A 19384-nucleotide genomic window follows, 5' to 3' on the forward strand; every position below is an offset into this window, starting at 1 on the left:
CGCCGGCAAAAGCCGCTTCCATGTCCGTGGACCAGACGACGTCATGCTTCGCCGGCTGGCCGCGGAGGGCGGCGTACAAGGGCCGCATGAGTTGCGCCGCTCGGGGCACGAAGCGGTGGTAGAAGTTCACCATCCCGAGGAACTCCTGCAGCGCCTTGACGGAGCGGGGGCGCGGGAAAACGGCGATGGCCTCGACTTTGGCCGGCAGCGGCACAGCGCCGTTCCGGGTGATGCGGTGGCCCAAAAAGTCGATCGTCGCTGCACCAAAGTGACATTTGGCCGGGTTGACAATCAAGCCGTGCTCGCTGAGGCGGCCGAAGAGCGTCCGGAGGTGGAGGAGGTGCTCGGCTCTGGACGTGCTGGCGACGAGGATGTCGTCCAGGTAGGTGAAGAGGAACGGCAGGTCGCGCAGCACGCCGTCCATCAGGTGCTGGAACGCCTGCGCCGCGTTTTTTAGGCCGAAGGGCATCCGGAGGAACTCGAAGAGGCCGAAAGGTGTGATCACGGCCGTCTTCGGGATGTCGGCCGGGCGGACGGGCACCTGGTGGTACCCCCGAATCAGGTCCACTTTAGAGAAAATGGTCCGCCCCGCCAATCGGGCGGAAAAATCCTGGATGTGCGGGACGGGGTACCTGTCGGGGGTAGTGGCGTCGTTGAGGCGGCGGTAGTCGCCGCATGGCCGCCATCCGCCCCCCGGCTTCGGGACGATGTGCAATGGCGAGGCCCAGGTGCTGCCGGAGCGCCGTACGATGCCGAGGCACTCCAGCGCCGTGAACTCGGCCTTGGCGACGGCGAGTTTGGCGGGGTCGAGACGGCGAGCCCGGGCGTACACCGGCGGGCCCGTAGTGGGGATGTGATGCTCGATGCCGTGCCTCACCGCGATGGCCGAAAACGTCGGCCGCGTGAGGGCCGGGAACTCCACGAGGAGACGTGCGAAGTCGTCCGCCAATGGGAGGGCGCAGGAAAACTCGGTGGGTGCGGCCCGGCTCAAGGCGCACGCCAGGGAGCTGAAAGTCTTGGCATTGACGAGACGCCGGCGTTTCACGTCGACCAGCAGCCCGTGGGCACACAGGAAATCGGCCCCGAGCAAAGCCATGGGGACGTCCGCCGTCACGAACTCCCAGTGAAAGAGCTGGCTGCCGAAGCGGAGGGCGACGGTGCGTGGGCCGAAGGTGCGGATGGCGGAGCCGTTGGCCGCGACCAGTGGGGGGCCGCAAACGGCGGCCCGCCTGTCCTCCGCCAAAGCGGGAATGACGCACAGCTGGGCGCCGGTGTCGCAGAGGAAGCGCCGCCCCGACGCTCGGTCCGCGATGAACAGCAGGTTTCCGGAACGGCCGGCGTTCATTGCTGGGAGGGAACGCCGGCTCGCCCGTTTCCCGACTTGCCGAACGTGCACGGGGGTCGGCATGATCGGGCCCGCCGCCCTAACCTGGCGTGGAAATAGCACCAGGCCGGGTCCGGCGGGGGCTCCGGTCGACGCGTCGGGACCGGGCGACGCGGCGTCGCCGCTGCCAGTCGTGCCGGCCCGGCGGTCTCCGGGAAGGAAACTGCGTCGCGGGCGTCGGGCGGGAAGGCTCCCGGCAGCCACCCCGACGAGCTGGCTCGCCGCTACGGCGAGCTGGCTTGCCGAAGTGATCTTGTCGGTCTCCTTGGCGAGGTCGCGGGGGTTTACGATGGTCGTACCTGCCAGGGCGACCCGTACCGGGGCCGGGAGCTGGCGAAGAAAGAGCTCCTGAAACAGGAAATCCGAGGGGTGCTCGCCGAGCAACGCGAGCATGTAGTCCATGCGCTCGGACGGGCGCGTATCGCCGAGCTCAGGTAGGTCGAGCAGGCGTCGTGCGCGCTCAGCCGGGGAGAGGGCGAATGCGCCCAGCAGAAGTGCCTTGATGGCGGCGTACTTGCCGTCAGCGGGCTGGTTCTGGAGGAAGTTCAGGCAGCGGGCGGTGGTCGCGGAGCCGAGCGCGGTGACCACGTAATGGTAGCGGGTGGCGTCCTCCGTGATGCCACGCAGGGCGAACTGGGAGTCCGCCTGCGCGAACCAGACGGCGGCATGTGCTTCCCAGAAGGTGGGCAGCTTGAGGGACACTGCGGTGTCCATTGCGTGTTGCAAATTCGGGGTCACCAGTGAAGGAGTCCGGGCTCCAGCATGAGACGGACAAAATGACGGGCAGGACACAAACTCGTCCGAGAAGATATTTATTCTCAAAACCAACTCGGGAACACTGAAAAGCCCGTTTATCGGGCTGCATTATAAAGCACAACCAGAAACCGAAAGCGAAACCGAAAGCCACGCCTCTCAAGCGAGGCGTGCTTCGGTGGTCACGTGATCAACAGGTGTAGCTGATTATACCCGCACGCGCGGCACGCTTTGGTGGTCACGTGACCAGCCACTCTGGCGCCGTGGTTCCCTGCCGGTGACGTCACCGGCTGGAGCAAGGAGATTCTGATGCTGGTCTTGCTTGGGGGACCCATGGGTCGCTACACGTGCAAATTACATTGCCATGCGTGATAAGGCTCCGGCTCTTCCTCCCATTGAAGAAAATGGTTGGAATGTTAAGGACGGTGTTTATGTTCCAGTGAGGTGTCTCGCCCTGCCCGCCCCTCGAGCTGTGATTGAACTGACGAAATGTGCATGTAAATCAGGGTGTAAAGGTAGGTGCAGCTGCTTCAAGAACTGACCTCCCTGTACTTCTCTCTCTAAGTGCTATGGCAGTGATTGTGGAAACGTAATTAAAGATGATACCTACGAGGATGACGATGAGGATGATGAATAAATCAGCAAACAGTTTAATGTGATGATGATTGGTGTGGATAAAGACAAGGATGATAAATAATTACGTTCTTGGTTTGGATTTTTAATATTACGATGTACTTGTGTAAATTAAAACATTCTGAGTTTATCAATAAAGGACAAACCGAAGGTACATTGTAAATTTTTACAACAATTCTTGTGAAGCAAGTTTTTCATCCTAGATGGATTTCATTGTGAAACAAACCCAATAATAAAGGTGTACATTGTGATTGGTATTTTTAGTTTTTATTTCATATATAGTTTTGTGCAAAAATCGCTGGATCATCTCATCAGACGGTTTAGTTTAAGTCGGGTCCCTTGATGATACACTGTGCAGATCGCTCGGGATGTGTCATTTATTGATTCATCTTCATAAAAAAAAATCCCCCAAACAACTCATAATGTCGGACACGTTGATTTCTTATTTACCCAAGATAAGCGCAGGGTTATTACAGGGTGGGGGTCCATTGACAGAACATCTCACCCCCCGACCTTCCCCATCACCGGGGGTCAATGAATGCACATGTCACTTTAAAAGTGTCAAAAATGGATTCAGCATCATCAAAAACCCCTAAAACGACCCTAAGATTATGAAAGTAGTGTAGGAGTTGCGGACAACGAGAGGGTAAAACACTTCTTGACTTGTTCAAGGCTCCTTTATTTCAGCAGAACTAAAACCCGACCGGAACTCATGCATTTTTATATCTCCCATCACTTCCGCCAGATCCTCTTAAAGGGGCGTGGCTCCAACAACCGAGCGCACGCCACGCCCATACCATCAATAGACCCACTGGTTCCGTGCTTGTGGATTATGCTTATGCTATGCCTCAATGGGGGTAACCCCCACAGTAGGTTCATTTTAAGCGGAGCTAGTCCCGGGGGTCATAGGGCGAAAGGGCCCTCCAGAAGGGGACCCAGTGCCAGGAAAATTTGAACCCCATCATTTCCCTATAGTTTGACCTCAATTCAATACAGAAAAGCAAAAAAATCAATTTCAACACGAAATTCCTACGGGAGCTACTTTTAAGAACACTTCATACCACACTCCACATACCACACTTCATACCACACTCCACATACCACACTTCATACCACACTTCATACCACACTTCATACCACACTTCATACCACACTTCATATACCACACTTCATACCACACTTCATACCACACTTCACATACCACACTTCACATACCACACTTCACATACCACACTTCACATACCACACTTCATACCACACTCCACATACCACACTTCATACCACACTTCATACCACACTTCATACCACACTTCATACCACACTTCATACCACACTTCATACCACACTTCATACCACACTTCATATACCACACTTCATACCACACTTCATACCACACTTCACATACCACACTTCATACCACACTTCACATACCACACTTCACATACCACACTTCACATACCACACTCCACATACCACACTTCATACCACACTTCATACCACACTTCATACCACACTTCACATACCACACTTCATACCACACTTCATACCACACTTCATACCACACTTCACATACCACACTTCATACCACACTTCATACCACACTTCATACCACACTTCATACCACACTTCACATACCACACTTCATACCACACTTCACATACCACACTTCACATACCACACTTCACATACCACACTTCATACCACACTTCACATACCACACTTCACATACCACACTTCATACCACACTTCATACCACACTTCATACCACACTCCACATACCACACTTCATACCACACTTCATACCACACTTCATACCACACTTCACATACCACACTTCATACCACACTTCATACCACACTTCATACCACACTTCACATACCACACTTCATACCACACTTCATACCACACTTCACATACCACACTTCATACCACACTTCACATACCATACTTCATACCACACTTCACATACCACACTTCACATACCACCACACTTCACATACCACACTTCATACCACACTTCACATACCACCACACTTCACATACCACACTTCATACCACACTTCATACCACACTTCATACCACACTTCACATAGCACACACTCATACACATACTTCATACCACACTTCACATACCACACTTCACATACCACACACTCATACACATACTTCATACCACACTTCACATACCACACACTCATATACATACTTCATACCACACACTCATACACATACTTCATACCACACTTCACATACCACACTTCATACCACACACTCATACACATACTTCATACCACACTTCACATACCACACTTCATACCACACTTCACATACCACACTTCACATACCACACTTCACATACCACACTTCATACCACACTTCACATACCACACTTCACATACCACACTTCATACCACACTTCATACCACACTTCATACCACACTCCACATACCACACTTCATACCACACTTCATACCACACTTCATACCACACTTCACATACCACACTTCATACCACACTTCATACCACACTTCACATACCACACTTCATACCACACTTCACATACCATACTTCATACCACACTTCACATACCACACTTCACATACCACCACACTTCACATACCACACTTCATACCACACTTCACATACCACCACACTTCACATACCACACTTCATACCACACTTCATACCACACTTCATACCACACTTCACATAGCACACACTCATACACATACTTCATACCACACTTCACATACCACACTTCACATACCACACACTCATACACATACTTCATACCACACTTCACATACCACACACTCATATACATACTTCATACCACACACTCATACACATACTTCATACCACACTTCACATACCACACTTCATACCACACACTCATACACATACTTCATACCACACTTCACATACCACACTTCATACCACACACTCATACACATACTTCATACCTCACTTCACATACCACACTTCACATACCACACACTCATACACATACTTCATACCACACTTCACATACCACACACTCATACACATACTTCATACCACACTTCACATACCACACACTCATACACATACTTCATACCACACTTCACATACCACACACTCATACACATACTTCATACCACACTATACACTGTCTAAAGGTATTTTAAACCAATTTCAATGGTTTGTAGAAGACAGGGCAGCATGTCGAATCATACTAACATAATCATAAAACTTTAAATAAACAAACAAAACAAAATACCTATTTTGGGGGGCAACCCCCACTCCCCCAACCTCATATACCTCCTAAGACCCCAATTTTTCCAATGCCTTGAACAAACATTAGCACATCACGGATGATGAAGGTTGTGGTGAAGTTTCATCAAAATTGCGTGTGTAGTTTCTGAGAAGAAAGCAAATACCTATTTCGGGAGGCAACCCCCCCCCGTAAACCCTCAAAGGGGCAGATTTTTTTTTTATGTCGTGAACAAACTTTAGTCAAAACACAACAAATATAATTTGTGCAAAATTTGGTCGCAATCCCATCAGCGGTTAAGACGTTTGAAGTGTTTACGGACGGACAGATGGACAGACGACGCGCCATCGAAAAAACTCCCCTGAACTTCCTTACAGGTGAGCCAACAAATGCAGCCCCGATTGCAAAAAATATGAAAGAAAATTATATTACACGAAATATCAAGGGATGTTCACGGATATGGGAGCGGTGGGAGTTGCAGACTTGAAATCACTTTTTACATTGTGGGGATGAACTGATTCGGATTGCGTGGATGCCCATTTAATGGTACACAACAATATCCATAGTTATAATAGTACATAATGATCATGATAAATAATGATAACTAGAACGGCACTCGGTAGAGAGCACACCTCCACCAGGCTGAACAGTTTATGTTTTGTATCCCGATGATAGACCGGATCTGGATCCGGACCTGAACCAAAATCGAATCGGCTTGTTCTTGTCACCTAACCACCTCGTCCACCAAGTTTAGTCATAACTCGCCCATAACTTTTTTTTAAAATCTCATGTTATTTATCGTTTTTGGCCCGATCTCTCAATGGTGAAGAATCACTTACAAATAAAATAATTCTCAAATCCGAATCCATATTCAGATCTTCAACAAAATCAAATAGATTCGTCCTTGTCAGACACACAACCTGTCCACAAAGTTTCGTCCAAATCCATCCACAACTTTTTAGATATGTTGCTATATATCGTTTTTGGCCCGATCTCCCAATGGTGAATAATCACTTATAAATTAAATAATTCTCATATCCGAATCCATATTCAGATCTTCACCAAAATCAAATAGATTCGTCCTTGTCAGACACACAACCTGTCCACAAAGTTTCGTCCAAATCCATCCACAACTTTTTAGATATCTTGCTATATATCGTTTTTGGCCCGATCTCCCAATGGTGAATAATCACTTATAAATTAAATAATTCTCAAATCCGAATCCATATTCAGATCTTCAACAAAATCAAATAGATTCGTCCTTGTCAGACACCCAACCTGTCCACAAAGTTTCGTCCAAATCCATCCACAACTTTTTAGATATGTTGCTATATATCGTTTTTGGCCCGATCTCCCAATGGTGAATAATCACTTATAAATTAAATAATTCTCATATCCGAATCCATATTCAGATCTACACCAAAATCGAATCGATTCATCCTTGTCACACACACAACCTGTCCACAAAGTTTCGTCCAAATCCATCCACAACTTTTGAGATATCCTGCTATATATCGTTTTTGGCCCGATCTCCCAATGGTGAATAATCACTTATAAATTAAATAATTCTCATATCCGAATCCATATTCAGTTCTTCACCAAAATCGAATCGATTCATCCTTGTCACACACACAACCTGTCCACAAAGTTTCATCCAAATCCATCCACAACTTTTTGATGTATCCTACTATGTATCGTTTTTGGCCCGATCTCCCAATAGTGAAGAATCACTTAAAAAGTAAATAATTCTCGCATCCGAATCCATATTCAGATCTTCAACAAAATCAAATAGATTCGTCCTTGTCAGACACACAACCTGTCCACAAAGTTTCGTCCAAATCCATCCACAACTTTTGAGATATCCTGCTATATATCGTTTTTCGCCCTATCTCCCAATGGTGAATAATCACTTAGAAATTAAATAATTATCGTATCCGAATCCATATTCAGATCTTCACCAAAATCGAATATTCTTCCTTGTCACACACTCAACCTGTCCACCAAGTTTCGTCCAAATCCATCCATAACTATTTGAGATATCCTGCTATGTATCGTTTTTGTCCCCATCTCCCAATGGTGAAGAATCACTTTAAAAATTCTAGTACCCGGATCCGAATCCGGATATTCACCAAAATCGAATCATTTCGTCCTTGTCGCATACGCTACATCTCTGCCAAATTTCGTCCGAATCCGTCCATAACTTTTTGAGATATTTTGTTCACAAACAAACAAATAAACAAACACAGACAGACAGACAGTTGGAAACACAACCTCCATCCACCTTTGGTGGCAGAGGTAAAGATACTAGTATTATTAGCATGATGTATTATCATTATCATCATCATTATGTACTATTATCGTTATCAATCGTTATTATTATCATTATAATTATAATTATGTACCATTATAATTTCCGTTGTTGTCATGTGTTATTACCATTATCATTTCAATGGCATGCAATTAATAGACATACGGTAGTCACATTTTGTGAGTACAGACAGACAGACAGACAGACAGACAGACAGACAGATCCAAATGCAATAACGTCTTGTCTGGCGAGAGTAATAATGTGCATCGATTCTACTCATTTTATAAACTGCACTAATTCTACTGAGGCAGTTGGGGTGTCTGTGAACCGTACCTGGACAGGTTACTACTCCATTTCAGGGTGTTGTACATCAAGTCAAAATTTGAAACTTGCTACCTCACACAGTGGGATATTGAACGCCCAACAAAAATGCAAGCAAATGCGCCAACCGGCTTAAGGTCACCAAAAAAAGGACAGCATGCTCCTTGATGCAGCACCCTGTCTTTGTTATTTTATAGACTCGAACATCTCACACTCTTGGATACACCCAATATACACAAGACACAACACAGGATTGTTAGACGAGACAAACAGCCACTGAGCTTGGAGGAAGTTGCATCATTTCCTGGGGCACTCTGGGTGTCCCCATATTGATCGCTACCCAATGAAATGCAACGTAAAGTGCAATATGTGAGTTCATCATTTGCAGTGAACGAAACTTAAACAATTTTTTTGTTTAAACAACAAAACAAACAACGAAACTTGAACAAACATCAACTTAAACAGTTCCAGGGCAATATATTTTGCAGCTCTGAATGAAATAAAATATTTATTTATCGACCAGGGTAATAAATAAATAAATAAATAAATAAATAAATAAATAAATAAATAAATTCTCATGAAGTGTAAAACACGTCGGAGCGTTGAAATCAATGAGAATGGAGTGAAAGAGAAACTTGTGACACAACACGAGGGCACAGCGGACCTTCCAATGAATGGAGTCGAGACCTTACCGGAAACATTGAAGAGCGCTGAGGTGGGACCGCTCCACGAAACAAGACACAGGTTCAAGAAAATGATTTCCACCAACAGTCTCATCTTCATGCTTCAAAAAACACCTGGATGAAAGTTCGAAAGATTCAAAAAAAAGTAATTAAACAATTCAACTCGCAGAATGAACGAACGATTTGCCTTTCTGGATTTGTGGGACTGGAAGTGCTTTTTTTCCCGGCAGATTTAGTAATATTAGGATCGTATAGGATCCGGTCGGAGGAGGAATGCCGCCCTGCCAGAGGAATCCGCAGAGAAAGTGCGAGCTCTTGGTTGGAGGTTCATTCAGGCCTAAAGTACATGGGTGTTCGGCCCAAGAATGTGTCACCCCATATCGCAGCACGAATGGGCAAAAGGGACGTGTGTGTTCCCACCCACCCGCCCCAGACTCTCTATGCCTGCCCATCTCCAGCCCCTCTTTTCCCAGCTCGCCATCGACATCCAGTCAAAGGTCAGAGTGCGGACAACAGCTGGATACGTCGCAGCTTTCTTTTAGTGTACAATCCTCGGCCTCACATTCTTCCGTGTTCTGCGAGAAGCTCGGGTAAAACAACCGACTTCTTCAACAATCATCGCAACTCCAAGGAAATTTGAACCATTGGTCTCAGAAAGAACTCGAAGGTGTTCCTGTGGACTTCCAGCTCTCAACCTCGTTCTCCTGTTGAGTTCGTATCCTCGACTTCGCAAATCTCAAATGTTCTTTGGACTTGTATCCTCATCTAAATTCTTCATTATTTATTATTTTATTTTTCTTAATTTTATTAACTTTTATTTATTAATTTATTATTTTATTAATAATTAATTGTAATTAATTTTATTAATTAATTTTTATTAATTTAATAAATTAATTTAATTAATTTAATAAATTCATTAAATTTTATTTTATTAATTAGATTAATTTTATTAATTTTTATTAATTTAAAATTTTATTAATTTTTATTAATTAATTTATGAATTTTATTAATTTTTTATTTAATTACTTTTATTAATTTTTATTAATTTATTATTTTATTTTCATCATTATTTCTCATTCCTGCTGTAGAAACACAGGTGAGTTTATAGCTGGAAATACATTTTATCGGTTAAAGTGGGTGGCTTGAGATTTTCGGGTCCTGAGTTTGAGCCTCCATCCAGTAGAGGAGAGCAAATCCATGATGGGCGTGTTGACGCCTGACCTGGAATAATGGACGGAACCCATTCCAAGTACGAACCTGGCTCGGCTCAGCTTCACCACCAAGATCTGGTGGAATGAGGCCAGGAAATCGCAGACAAATGTGGGGACGACCTTGTGTTTGGGTCTGCAAAGAGATCCCACCATCTGAAAAACAAACTCCATTGGAGGAAAGAAACAGATGGAATTTCAATCACTTAAGCCGTTCATGGACTCACACAACCCCTGGTGTTGCGTCCACACACATTTTACTGTAAAGCAAATACACCTGTGCTGTGTTAACCTTAAAGACCGTAGGTAGCTACAATTGATTGTACGATAAATATTTATTTATTTTAATACCTGTCCAGCTCAATTTCTGCACAAAATGAAGTCAAACAATAACTATTTATTTATATTTGCGAAGGGTTAGTGGTTGCTCCTGTGTAGGGCAAAAGAGAGTAGGGTCAGCAAATACAAAGTGTGGACTGACTCACCTGCATACTACGTACAGATAATTACCCCCTTCCCGAAGGTCATTGTTTAGTCAGTGAGGATTTTCATCAACAATGCAATCACAGCATGGTGATCCTCCTGAGAGGAGCAGAGATTGAAAAAGCTGATAGGGTGTTACCTTTGAAGGGATGCAAATGTTACCTGGTATCTTCCTCAAGGGCAAGGTGATGGCATAACCGCATATTCATGGCGAGACATTGCAGGGCTCTTGCTCAAGGAATGTCAGGTTCCTCGCAGTTCGGGCTTGCTCGGCCTTTTCAAGTCTGGTCCTTCCTTTGCTTCTCAAATTTACGATTTCCCATTTTAACCTGATATCGCATCGGCACGCCCTTGGATAACACCGATGCTGAAATGAGAAAGAGCACCTTTTCATTCATTGAACGCAATGGCAAGTTCAGCGTATTCTCAATGGCAAACGTGCCAGAGCAACTCGAATACAAGTATAACGGACGTTAAAGATATGGCTATCTGTGGGAGTCACCATTTTGACTTGTTCTGTGTTACAGGGGCGGCAAACGTGATGACAGTACTGAACGAGTTAACAGTTTCACCCACTGGAATCCATAAGAACACTTTTCTGGCCTACGGCAGGGTTTAGGCAGCAGGACAATGCAGTAGTTAAGCTATTCCAGCACACAAACAGTTCACAGTGTGAGTGAAGCATAAGGAGCTAAATCCTTTGCACCCTAAAGCTTTCGAATGTGACTTAAATGTCCCTAGTACGAGGTGACCACCACACCCATATATACAGTCACGTGAAAAAGTAAGTACACCCCATGTAAAGTTTTGACTTTTTCAACATATTTCAACAAACAGCTATTTGATCTTCATTTCAACAATATTGATAGATAAAGGTGATATAATATAACAAATATCATGAAACATTTACATTTTGTCGTCCATTGAATAATTTAAATAAACATAAATGCAATTTTCGCATGTGGAAAAAGTAAGTACACCCCTACATTTATCACTACTTCAAATACCTAAAATTAGAATCAGGTGCACCAGCTCAGGTGCAAATGATTAGAACATCGTTAGAAAGGATCTTGGAGGAACCTGTCTTATTTAAACCTCAGACATTTAGTTTGGTTTGCTCTTTGTTGTTGAAGTGTGCGGCGTCACCATGCCTAGATCAAAAGAGCTCTCTGAGGCCTTCAGAAAGAAGGTTATAGATGCCTACGAGTCTGGGAAGGGATTTTAAAATCTCCAAACAATTTGAAATGAATCATTCGACTGTCCGGAAGATCATCTACAAGTGGAGAAGATTCCAAACAACTGCCAACTTGTTCAGGCCAGGCCGCCCCAGCAAGTTCAGCCCGAGAGCAGACCGCAAGATGCTGAAAGAAGTCTCTAAGAACCCCAGAATGTCATCACGGGACCTACAGGTAGCTCTTGCCACTGTTGATGTCAAAGTGCACGAGTCTACGATTAGAAAGAGGCTGCACAAATTTGATCTACATGGGAGGTGTGCCAGGAGGAAACCGTTGCTGTCCAGAAAGAACATCAGGGCAAGACTAAAGTTTGCCAATGAACACCTGGGCAAAGACCAGCACTTCTGGAACAATGTGATCTGGACAGATGCGTCAAAGGTAGAGCTATTTGGCCACAGTACCAGAAGACATGTTTGGCGAAAACCAAAGACAGCATTTGACCACAAGAACCTGATACCAACTGTAAAGCATGGTGGTGGAAATATTATGGTTTGGGGCAGCTCTGCTGCATCAGGGCCGAGGCAGCTCACCATCATATAATCCACTATGAATTCTTCATTGTACCAGAGGGTGCTTGAGGATAATGTGAGGCCATCTGTCAGAAAGTTGAAGCTCAACTGAAGGTGGACCTTGCAACATGACAATGACCCTAAATATACCAGTAAATCCACCAAGGAATGGCTGAAAAGAAAGAAATGGAGGGTTCTGGAATGGCCAAGTCAAAGCCCGGATCTAAATCCCATCGAGATCAATATGATCATCGAGATCAATCCCATCAATATGGCACTTCTGTCCTGGAAGTCCTTGGTGTCCTTGTGTTTTATACTTCTCCCTCCCCACCCTTCCCACGCCTCCTCCCACCCTTCCCATGCCTCCTCCCCCAAAGCCCTCTCCCTTCCACACATCTCCCTGCTCTCAAATGTTGTGTTTGTGTGCTTCCCTTTCTCTCCCCATCTTGTCTTCCGCTCCCTCTTTTTATATATTTTGTTTGTCTGGTTGATTTGTTTGTGAAGTAAATGTTAGCTCTTTCACGAGCCTCGATGCAATATCCCAAAAAAATATATGAAAAAATGGCGCCTGTACTACGTGACCTATGACGTCATAATTTCCCTGAATGGATTTCTCTCATCTCCCCTTCCTGTTCTGGCTGGAGTTCCCCAAGGCAGTGTTCTGGGCCCTATGCTATTTCTGGTCTTCATCAATGATCTTTCCGACTCTCTGGAAAATCCTCTCTATGTCTTTGCTGATGACTCCACTCTCTGCCGCTCCATTCCTCATCCCTCAGATCGGCAGTCTGCAGCCTCCTCACTCTCTGCAGACCTGGACAAAATCAGACTGGGCAAACAAGTGGAACATGTCTTTCAATCCTGACAAATCTCACACTCTTACTATGTCTCTCCGAAAAGACCGTCTGGACAACCCTCCCATCTACTTTCTCAACAATCCTCTCCAAGAAGTTCTGTCACTCAAGCTTTTGGGTCTCACTATCTGCCATGATCTTTCTTGGGAAAACCACATTTCCAAGCTGGCCTCCAAAGCCAGTCGCCGACTAGGCATCCTCCGTCGTGCGAAGTCCTTCCTTGGCACACCTGAGCTCCTCACCACATACAAGGCTTTCATCCGTAGTTCAATGGAATACTGCTCTCCCCTCTGGGCCGGTGCTCCTGCCTCACACCTAGCTCGGCTTCACGCTGTTGAAACCAAAGCTTTCAGAATCATTGGAATCTTCTGCGATTAAGCTAACTCCGAGGGCCTCTCACTCTTTTATGTTTTATGTTAACTTATGTTAACTCACTCATGTTTTATATCTCTCCCACCTCCCCCCAAGCCCTCTCTCTCCCACATTTCTCTCGATGTCCCTGCTCCCAAACGTTGTGTTTGTGTCCTTCCCCCTCTCTCCCCATCTTGTCTATCGCTCCACTTACTTTGTGTTTTATGTGTCGGTTTGACTTTTTGTGTGATTAATGTGAGCTCATTCACGAGCCTCGATCTTGTATACAAAATATATATATATATATATATTTATCATCTTACTATAATTCACCAAATGTACGTCCGTCTGTCTGTCTGTCTGTCTGTTTGAAGGTACCGCAAAAACGGCTGAACCGATCGCCACGATATTTTGGTTGGGTAATCCTGGGATCTCCTGGAGTAAAATAGGGTATATTGTTTTTCCAATTTCAGCTTTGGCCTCCAGCATTTTCAGGTTTTGACTCCCGCATAACGTTATTTTCCCGGGTGCCGCACAATCGGCTGCACCGATCGCTGCACAGCTGCACCGATCGGACTCGGTGACCTCGGACAAAGACCTTTTACAAGGACATGGGTTGAATCCCTGCTTGAGAGAATGCCAACCCCCTCCCCGCCATCATGGCCATCTTACTATAATTCACCAAATGTCTGTCTGTCTGTTTGAAGGTACCGTAAAAACTGCTGAACCGATCGCAAAGATATTTTGGGTGGATAATCCTGGGATCCCTAGAAGTAAAATAGGCTATTTAGTTTTCCCAATTTCAGCTTTAGTCTCCAGCATTCTCAGGTTTAGACAACCGCATAACATTCGCGTTTGCATGACGTTCATTGTGACGTCTTCTTACGTCGAGCAACGGTACCCGCCCTACGGGCGGGGCTTCAATTGGTAGGCCCAAATGAAAAGGCTAAATATCGGAAATTGAAGGCTTTTTTTCTGTTAAACGATTTATATAAACATCCGTCAAATCTCGATCGGTGCAGTCGTTTGTGCGGCACCCGGGAAAATAACGTCATGCGGGAGCAAGTATCAGCAGGATGTGGCAGTGTGGGAGTCCATGTTTGCACCGATCGCTGCACCGTGTGCCGCACAAACGGCTGCACCGATCGCTGCACCGTGTGCCGCACAAACGACTGCACCGATCGCTGCACGGCTGCATCGATCGGATGTGGCATGAAGGAGGATCTGCACTTCGGCATGAAGGAGGATCAGATCTAACAGATCGCTGTCTCCATCGATCTTGCCAAGGCCGTAACATTTATCGGCTCAAAATCCTTTTAACTGTTGATTTGGTACAGTTACACGTTTCAGGAATTTGGTACACGTATCGGGAGTACATACGACATAGCGATTGTGAACACGATTATCGATCACGATTCATGATCATAGTGTATCGATCACGATTTGAAACGCGATCGAATAATATTTACCGATATGAACAGTGATGTGGCTTTTATTGAAATTCTAAAGATACTGTTTAGATTTTGATGATTTGCGTGTGATGTGATTCAACAGATGTTTATATGAATCGTTTAAAATAGAAAAAGCCTTCAATTTCTGATATTCTGCCATCGCCATATGCAGATTCGCCACGGACCCACGATCGATGTTTCTCTACGTGAACGTACCCATTTGTTTGCGAACAGGTACGTTTTTCATGGAAGTCCTTCACGAACTTGCTGTGCATGTCTGACGTGCGACTGAAGGTGGAATTTATTGGTTTCATGCTTTAGCATTCGCCGTATCTGCATTGCCTGTTCGCTTCTGGCCTCCCACCCGTGCGTAGCACGGGTATTTCTCGAGTTTCACCAACTCACAATCCCACGAGATATGAGGAAAGGACACCCAAAACCAATTATTGTACACTGCACCTTTCCTATGCCATCCCCAGGTGCTGCATAACATCATTGCCGGGCACCGAAGGGGGCTCGGCAGTGACGCACGCTGAAAGGGAGTACTCAGTTTTCACTCTGGTTGTTTGTTTTCTGGCATTCTTGTTTTATTGTTGTACACCGCACCTTTCCTATGCCATCCCCAGGTGCTGCATAACGTCATTGCCGGGCACCGAAGGGGGCTCGGCAATGACGCACGCTGAAAGGCAGTACTCAAGTTTTCACTCTGGTTGTTGTACACCGCTCCTTTCCTCTGCCATCTCCAGGCATTGCAAAACCTCATTGCCGGGCACCGAAGGGGTCTCGGCAATGACACACGCTGAAAGGGAGTACTCAGTTTTCACTCTGTTTGTTTGTTTGTTGTGCACCGCACCTTTCCTCTGCCATCTCCAGGCGCTGCATATCGTCATGGCCGGGCATCGAAGGGGGCTCGGCAGTGACGCACGCTGAAAGGGAGTACTCAGTTTTCACTCTGGTTGTTGCACACCGCACCTTTCCTATGCCATCTCCAGGCGCTGCATATCGTCATTGCCGAGCACCTGAGGGGCTCGGCAGTAACACACGCTGAAAGGGAGTACTCAGTTTTCACTCTGGTTGTTTTCTTGCTTTCTTGTTTGTTGTACATCGCTCCTTTCCTATGCCATCTCCAGGCATTGCAAATCGTCATTGCCGGGCACCGAAGGGGGCTCGGGAGTGACGCACGCTGAAAGGGAGTACTCAGTCTTCACTCTGGTTGTTTGTTGTCCACCGCACCTTTCCTATGCCATCTCGAGGCATTGCAAATCGTCATTGCCGGGCACCGAAGGGGGCTCGGCAGTGACGCATGCTGAAAGGGAGTACTCAGTCTTCACTCTGGTTGTTTTCTTGTTTGTTTGTTTGTTTGTCCGGGCGATATCTCAGCCATCCTTTGAGCTAGGAAGCTGAACTTTCGGCACAATAGTGAGCAAGTCCCTTATCAAAAACAGTATTTTTTGTTTTTTGATTAATCAATTAATTGAGGAGTTATTTAATTATTAGCGATTAATTAAGTACTTATTTAATTAATCAAATTTCCTTTCTCTTCTGACCATTAACTCAGGCACCTTTTGAGTTAGGAAGCTGATATTTGGACATGCCAATGACCAGGTGATTTGGCTGCAAAGGCTATTTTGGATTTATTAATTAATCAATTAATCGATTAATTATTTGATTAATGACTAAAATATATATATTTTAAGTTACACATTCTGATGAAATGGTGGTGGTTTATGTGTTCTGTGACCGAATTGATTAAAAATTTAATTTTTTAATGATTATTATTTATTTATTTTCATTATTAATCATTTATTTATTTTCTTTCTCATTTGGCCAATATCTCAGGCACCTTTTGAGCTGGGAAGCTAATATTTGGACATGACAGTGACCAAGTGATGTGGCTATCAAGTATATTTTTGATTTATTGATTAATCATTTAATCGATTAATTATTTATTGATTAATCACTTAATTATAAAAATTTTTATTAATGACTTATTTAATTAAATTTCGAAAAGATACATCTTCGGATGAAGCACTGGTGGTTTAGTTTTGCTATTAGCCAATTGATTAAGAAAATATTTTGTGATAATCTTTTATTGATTTTTATTATACAATTAATCAATCAATTGGTGTACACCTCTCCCTCCCAATGCAGCCTCGATGAGCTGCACTGCGGTATTGCCGGGCGCCGGAGACGCCCCGGCAATGCCGCGCTGTAGGATATTTAATTATTTGGCATGGGGGCGGTGTACTTTGAATGTATCTGTACTTGTTTTCTTGTTTGTTTGCTTTCGTGTTTGTTTGTCCGGGCGATATCTCAGCCATCCTTTGAGCTAGGAAGCTGAAATTTGGGCACAATAGTAAGTACTTTGTCAAAAACGGTATTTTTTGTTTTTTGATTAATCAATTAATTGATGAGTTCCTTAATTATTATCGATTAATTAAGTACTTATACATTTCCTTTCTCTTTTGGATATTATCTCAGGCACCTTTTGAGTTAGGAAGCTGATATTTGGACATGCCATTGACCAAGTGATTTGGCTGTAAAGGGTATTTTTTATTTATTGATTAATCAATTAATTATTCGATTAATGACTAAATGTATATTTTTTAAGTTACAGATTTGGATGAAATGGTGGTGGTTTATGTGTTCTATTGGCCAATATTGATTAATTATTAAATTTTTTAATGATTATTATTTATTTATTTTCTTTCTCATCTGGGCAATATCTCATGCACCTTTTGAGCTCGGAAGAGGATATTTAGCTGTTAAGGGTATTTTTGATTTAATGATTAATGAATTAATCATTTATTGATTAATAATATTTTTTTTAAAGACTTCTTTAATTAAATTTCTAAAAGTTACATCTTCGGATGAAGCACGAGTGGTTTAGGTCTGCTATTAGCCAATTGATTGAGAAAATATTTTATGATAAATCTTTCATTTATTTAATAATGCAATTAATCAATCAATTATTGTGCACCTCTCCCTCCAAATACAGTCTCTATTAGCTGCACAGCGGTATTGCCGCAGTGGAGGATATTTAATTATTTGGCATTGGGGCGGTGTACTTTGAATGTATCTGTACTTGTTCTGGTTATGATTAGTGCCAAAGGCAAGTCAGATGAAATGCAATAATAGCATTTTAAAATGTCCAAAAATATTCTTAGATATTCCAGAGATATTATGTGATGCAGACTTTATGTTTTACCTTGAATTTCCATTTATGAGCTAAATTATTTTGAGAAGGTGCATGATGTGCGGATTGGGTTTAAATAGTCAAATACAATAAGTAATATATATTTATTCCAGCAATTTACACATCAAGTACAATTTTTACATCAAATTAATTTTTAAGTGCGCAATATCTAAAATAAATTGTGTCAGTATAGGAGCAAAACAGACATGTACTCATCAAGATTGATAAAAACATGTTATTTACAAAAACAAATGCTATTTACAAACTGTTGCAAATTAACATATTATTTACAAATTTACAAATTATTTTTACAAAAACATGTATTCAAGTAATATGACAAAATGAGCTCAAATATGTATATTCAGCGGTATATTTGAAAGTCAATTTTAGACAGGAAGCCTTAGAGTGAGGACTGGTTTCTGACCCTTTTTGAAATCTGATTGCTTTATAAATGATGTGGATGCAATTTTTTATGCTTTCTACCAGAAGTTATGCTAACTCATTCCACCCCACTATAAACTGACTTGTGGTTCAGAGGTGGGAACTGCATCAAAGAGTGCACCGCTCTTGGTATGGATGTTAAGCTGAGGTCCTGTTCTTATGAGCATTAGTCTGTGGATGTTAAATATCACAGTATTTCACAAAGGGGTAGCGAATCGTCAGCGGCACCGAAACAAATTCCAAACTCCTCCCTTAACTCGCAGGAGCACTAGAATAGCGACACGGGCGGCCTCGGTAATGATGCAACCAGCATGCCAATTTCGA

The 19384-nt window shown here is 44.0% G+C and overlaps 1 protein-coding gene across 1 annotated transcript in view; it reads right to left on the bottom strand.

Annotated features, from left to right (window-relative positions):
* Nucleotides 1-9739, bottom strand: part of LOC137420975 (lipoprotein lipase) — a 211720-nt gene extending 201981 nt beyond the window's left edge. The window contains exon 1 of the mRNA XM_068106542.2: nt 9345-9739. Coding sequence (XP_067962643.2) covers nt 9345-9435 — 91 coding nt within the window. The 5' untranslated portion in view covers nt 9436-9739. The remainder of the gene's footprint in view (nt 1-9344) is intronic.
* Nucleotides 9740-19384: the final 9645 nt, after the last annotated feature.

The sequence above is a fragment of the Myxine glutinosa genome, chromosome 2 (assembly GCF_964187855.1).
Source record: "Myxine glutinosa chromosome 2, kmMyxGlut1.1, whole genome shotgun sequence".
Taxonomy (NCBI): domain Eukaryota; kingdom Metazoa; phylum Chordata; class Myxini; order Myxiniformes; family Myxinidae; genus Myxine; species Myxine glutinosa.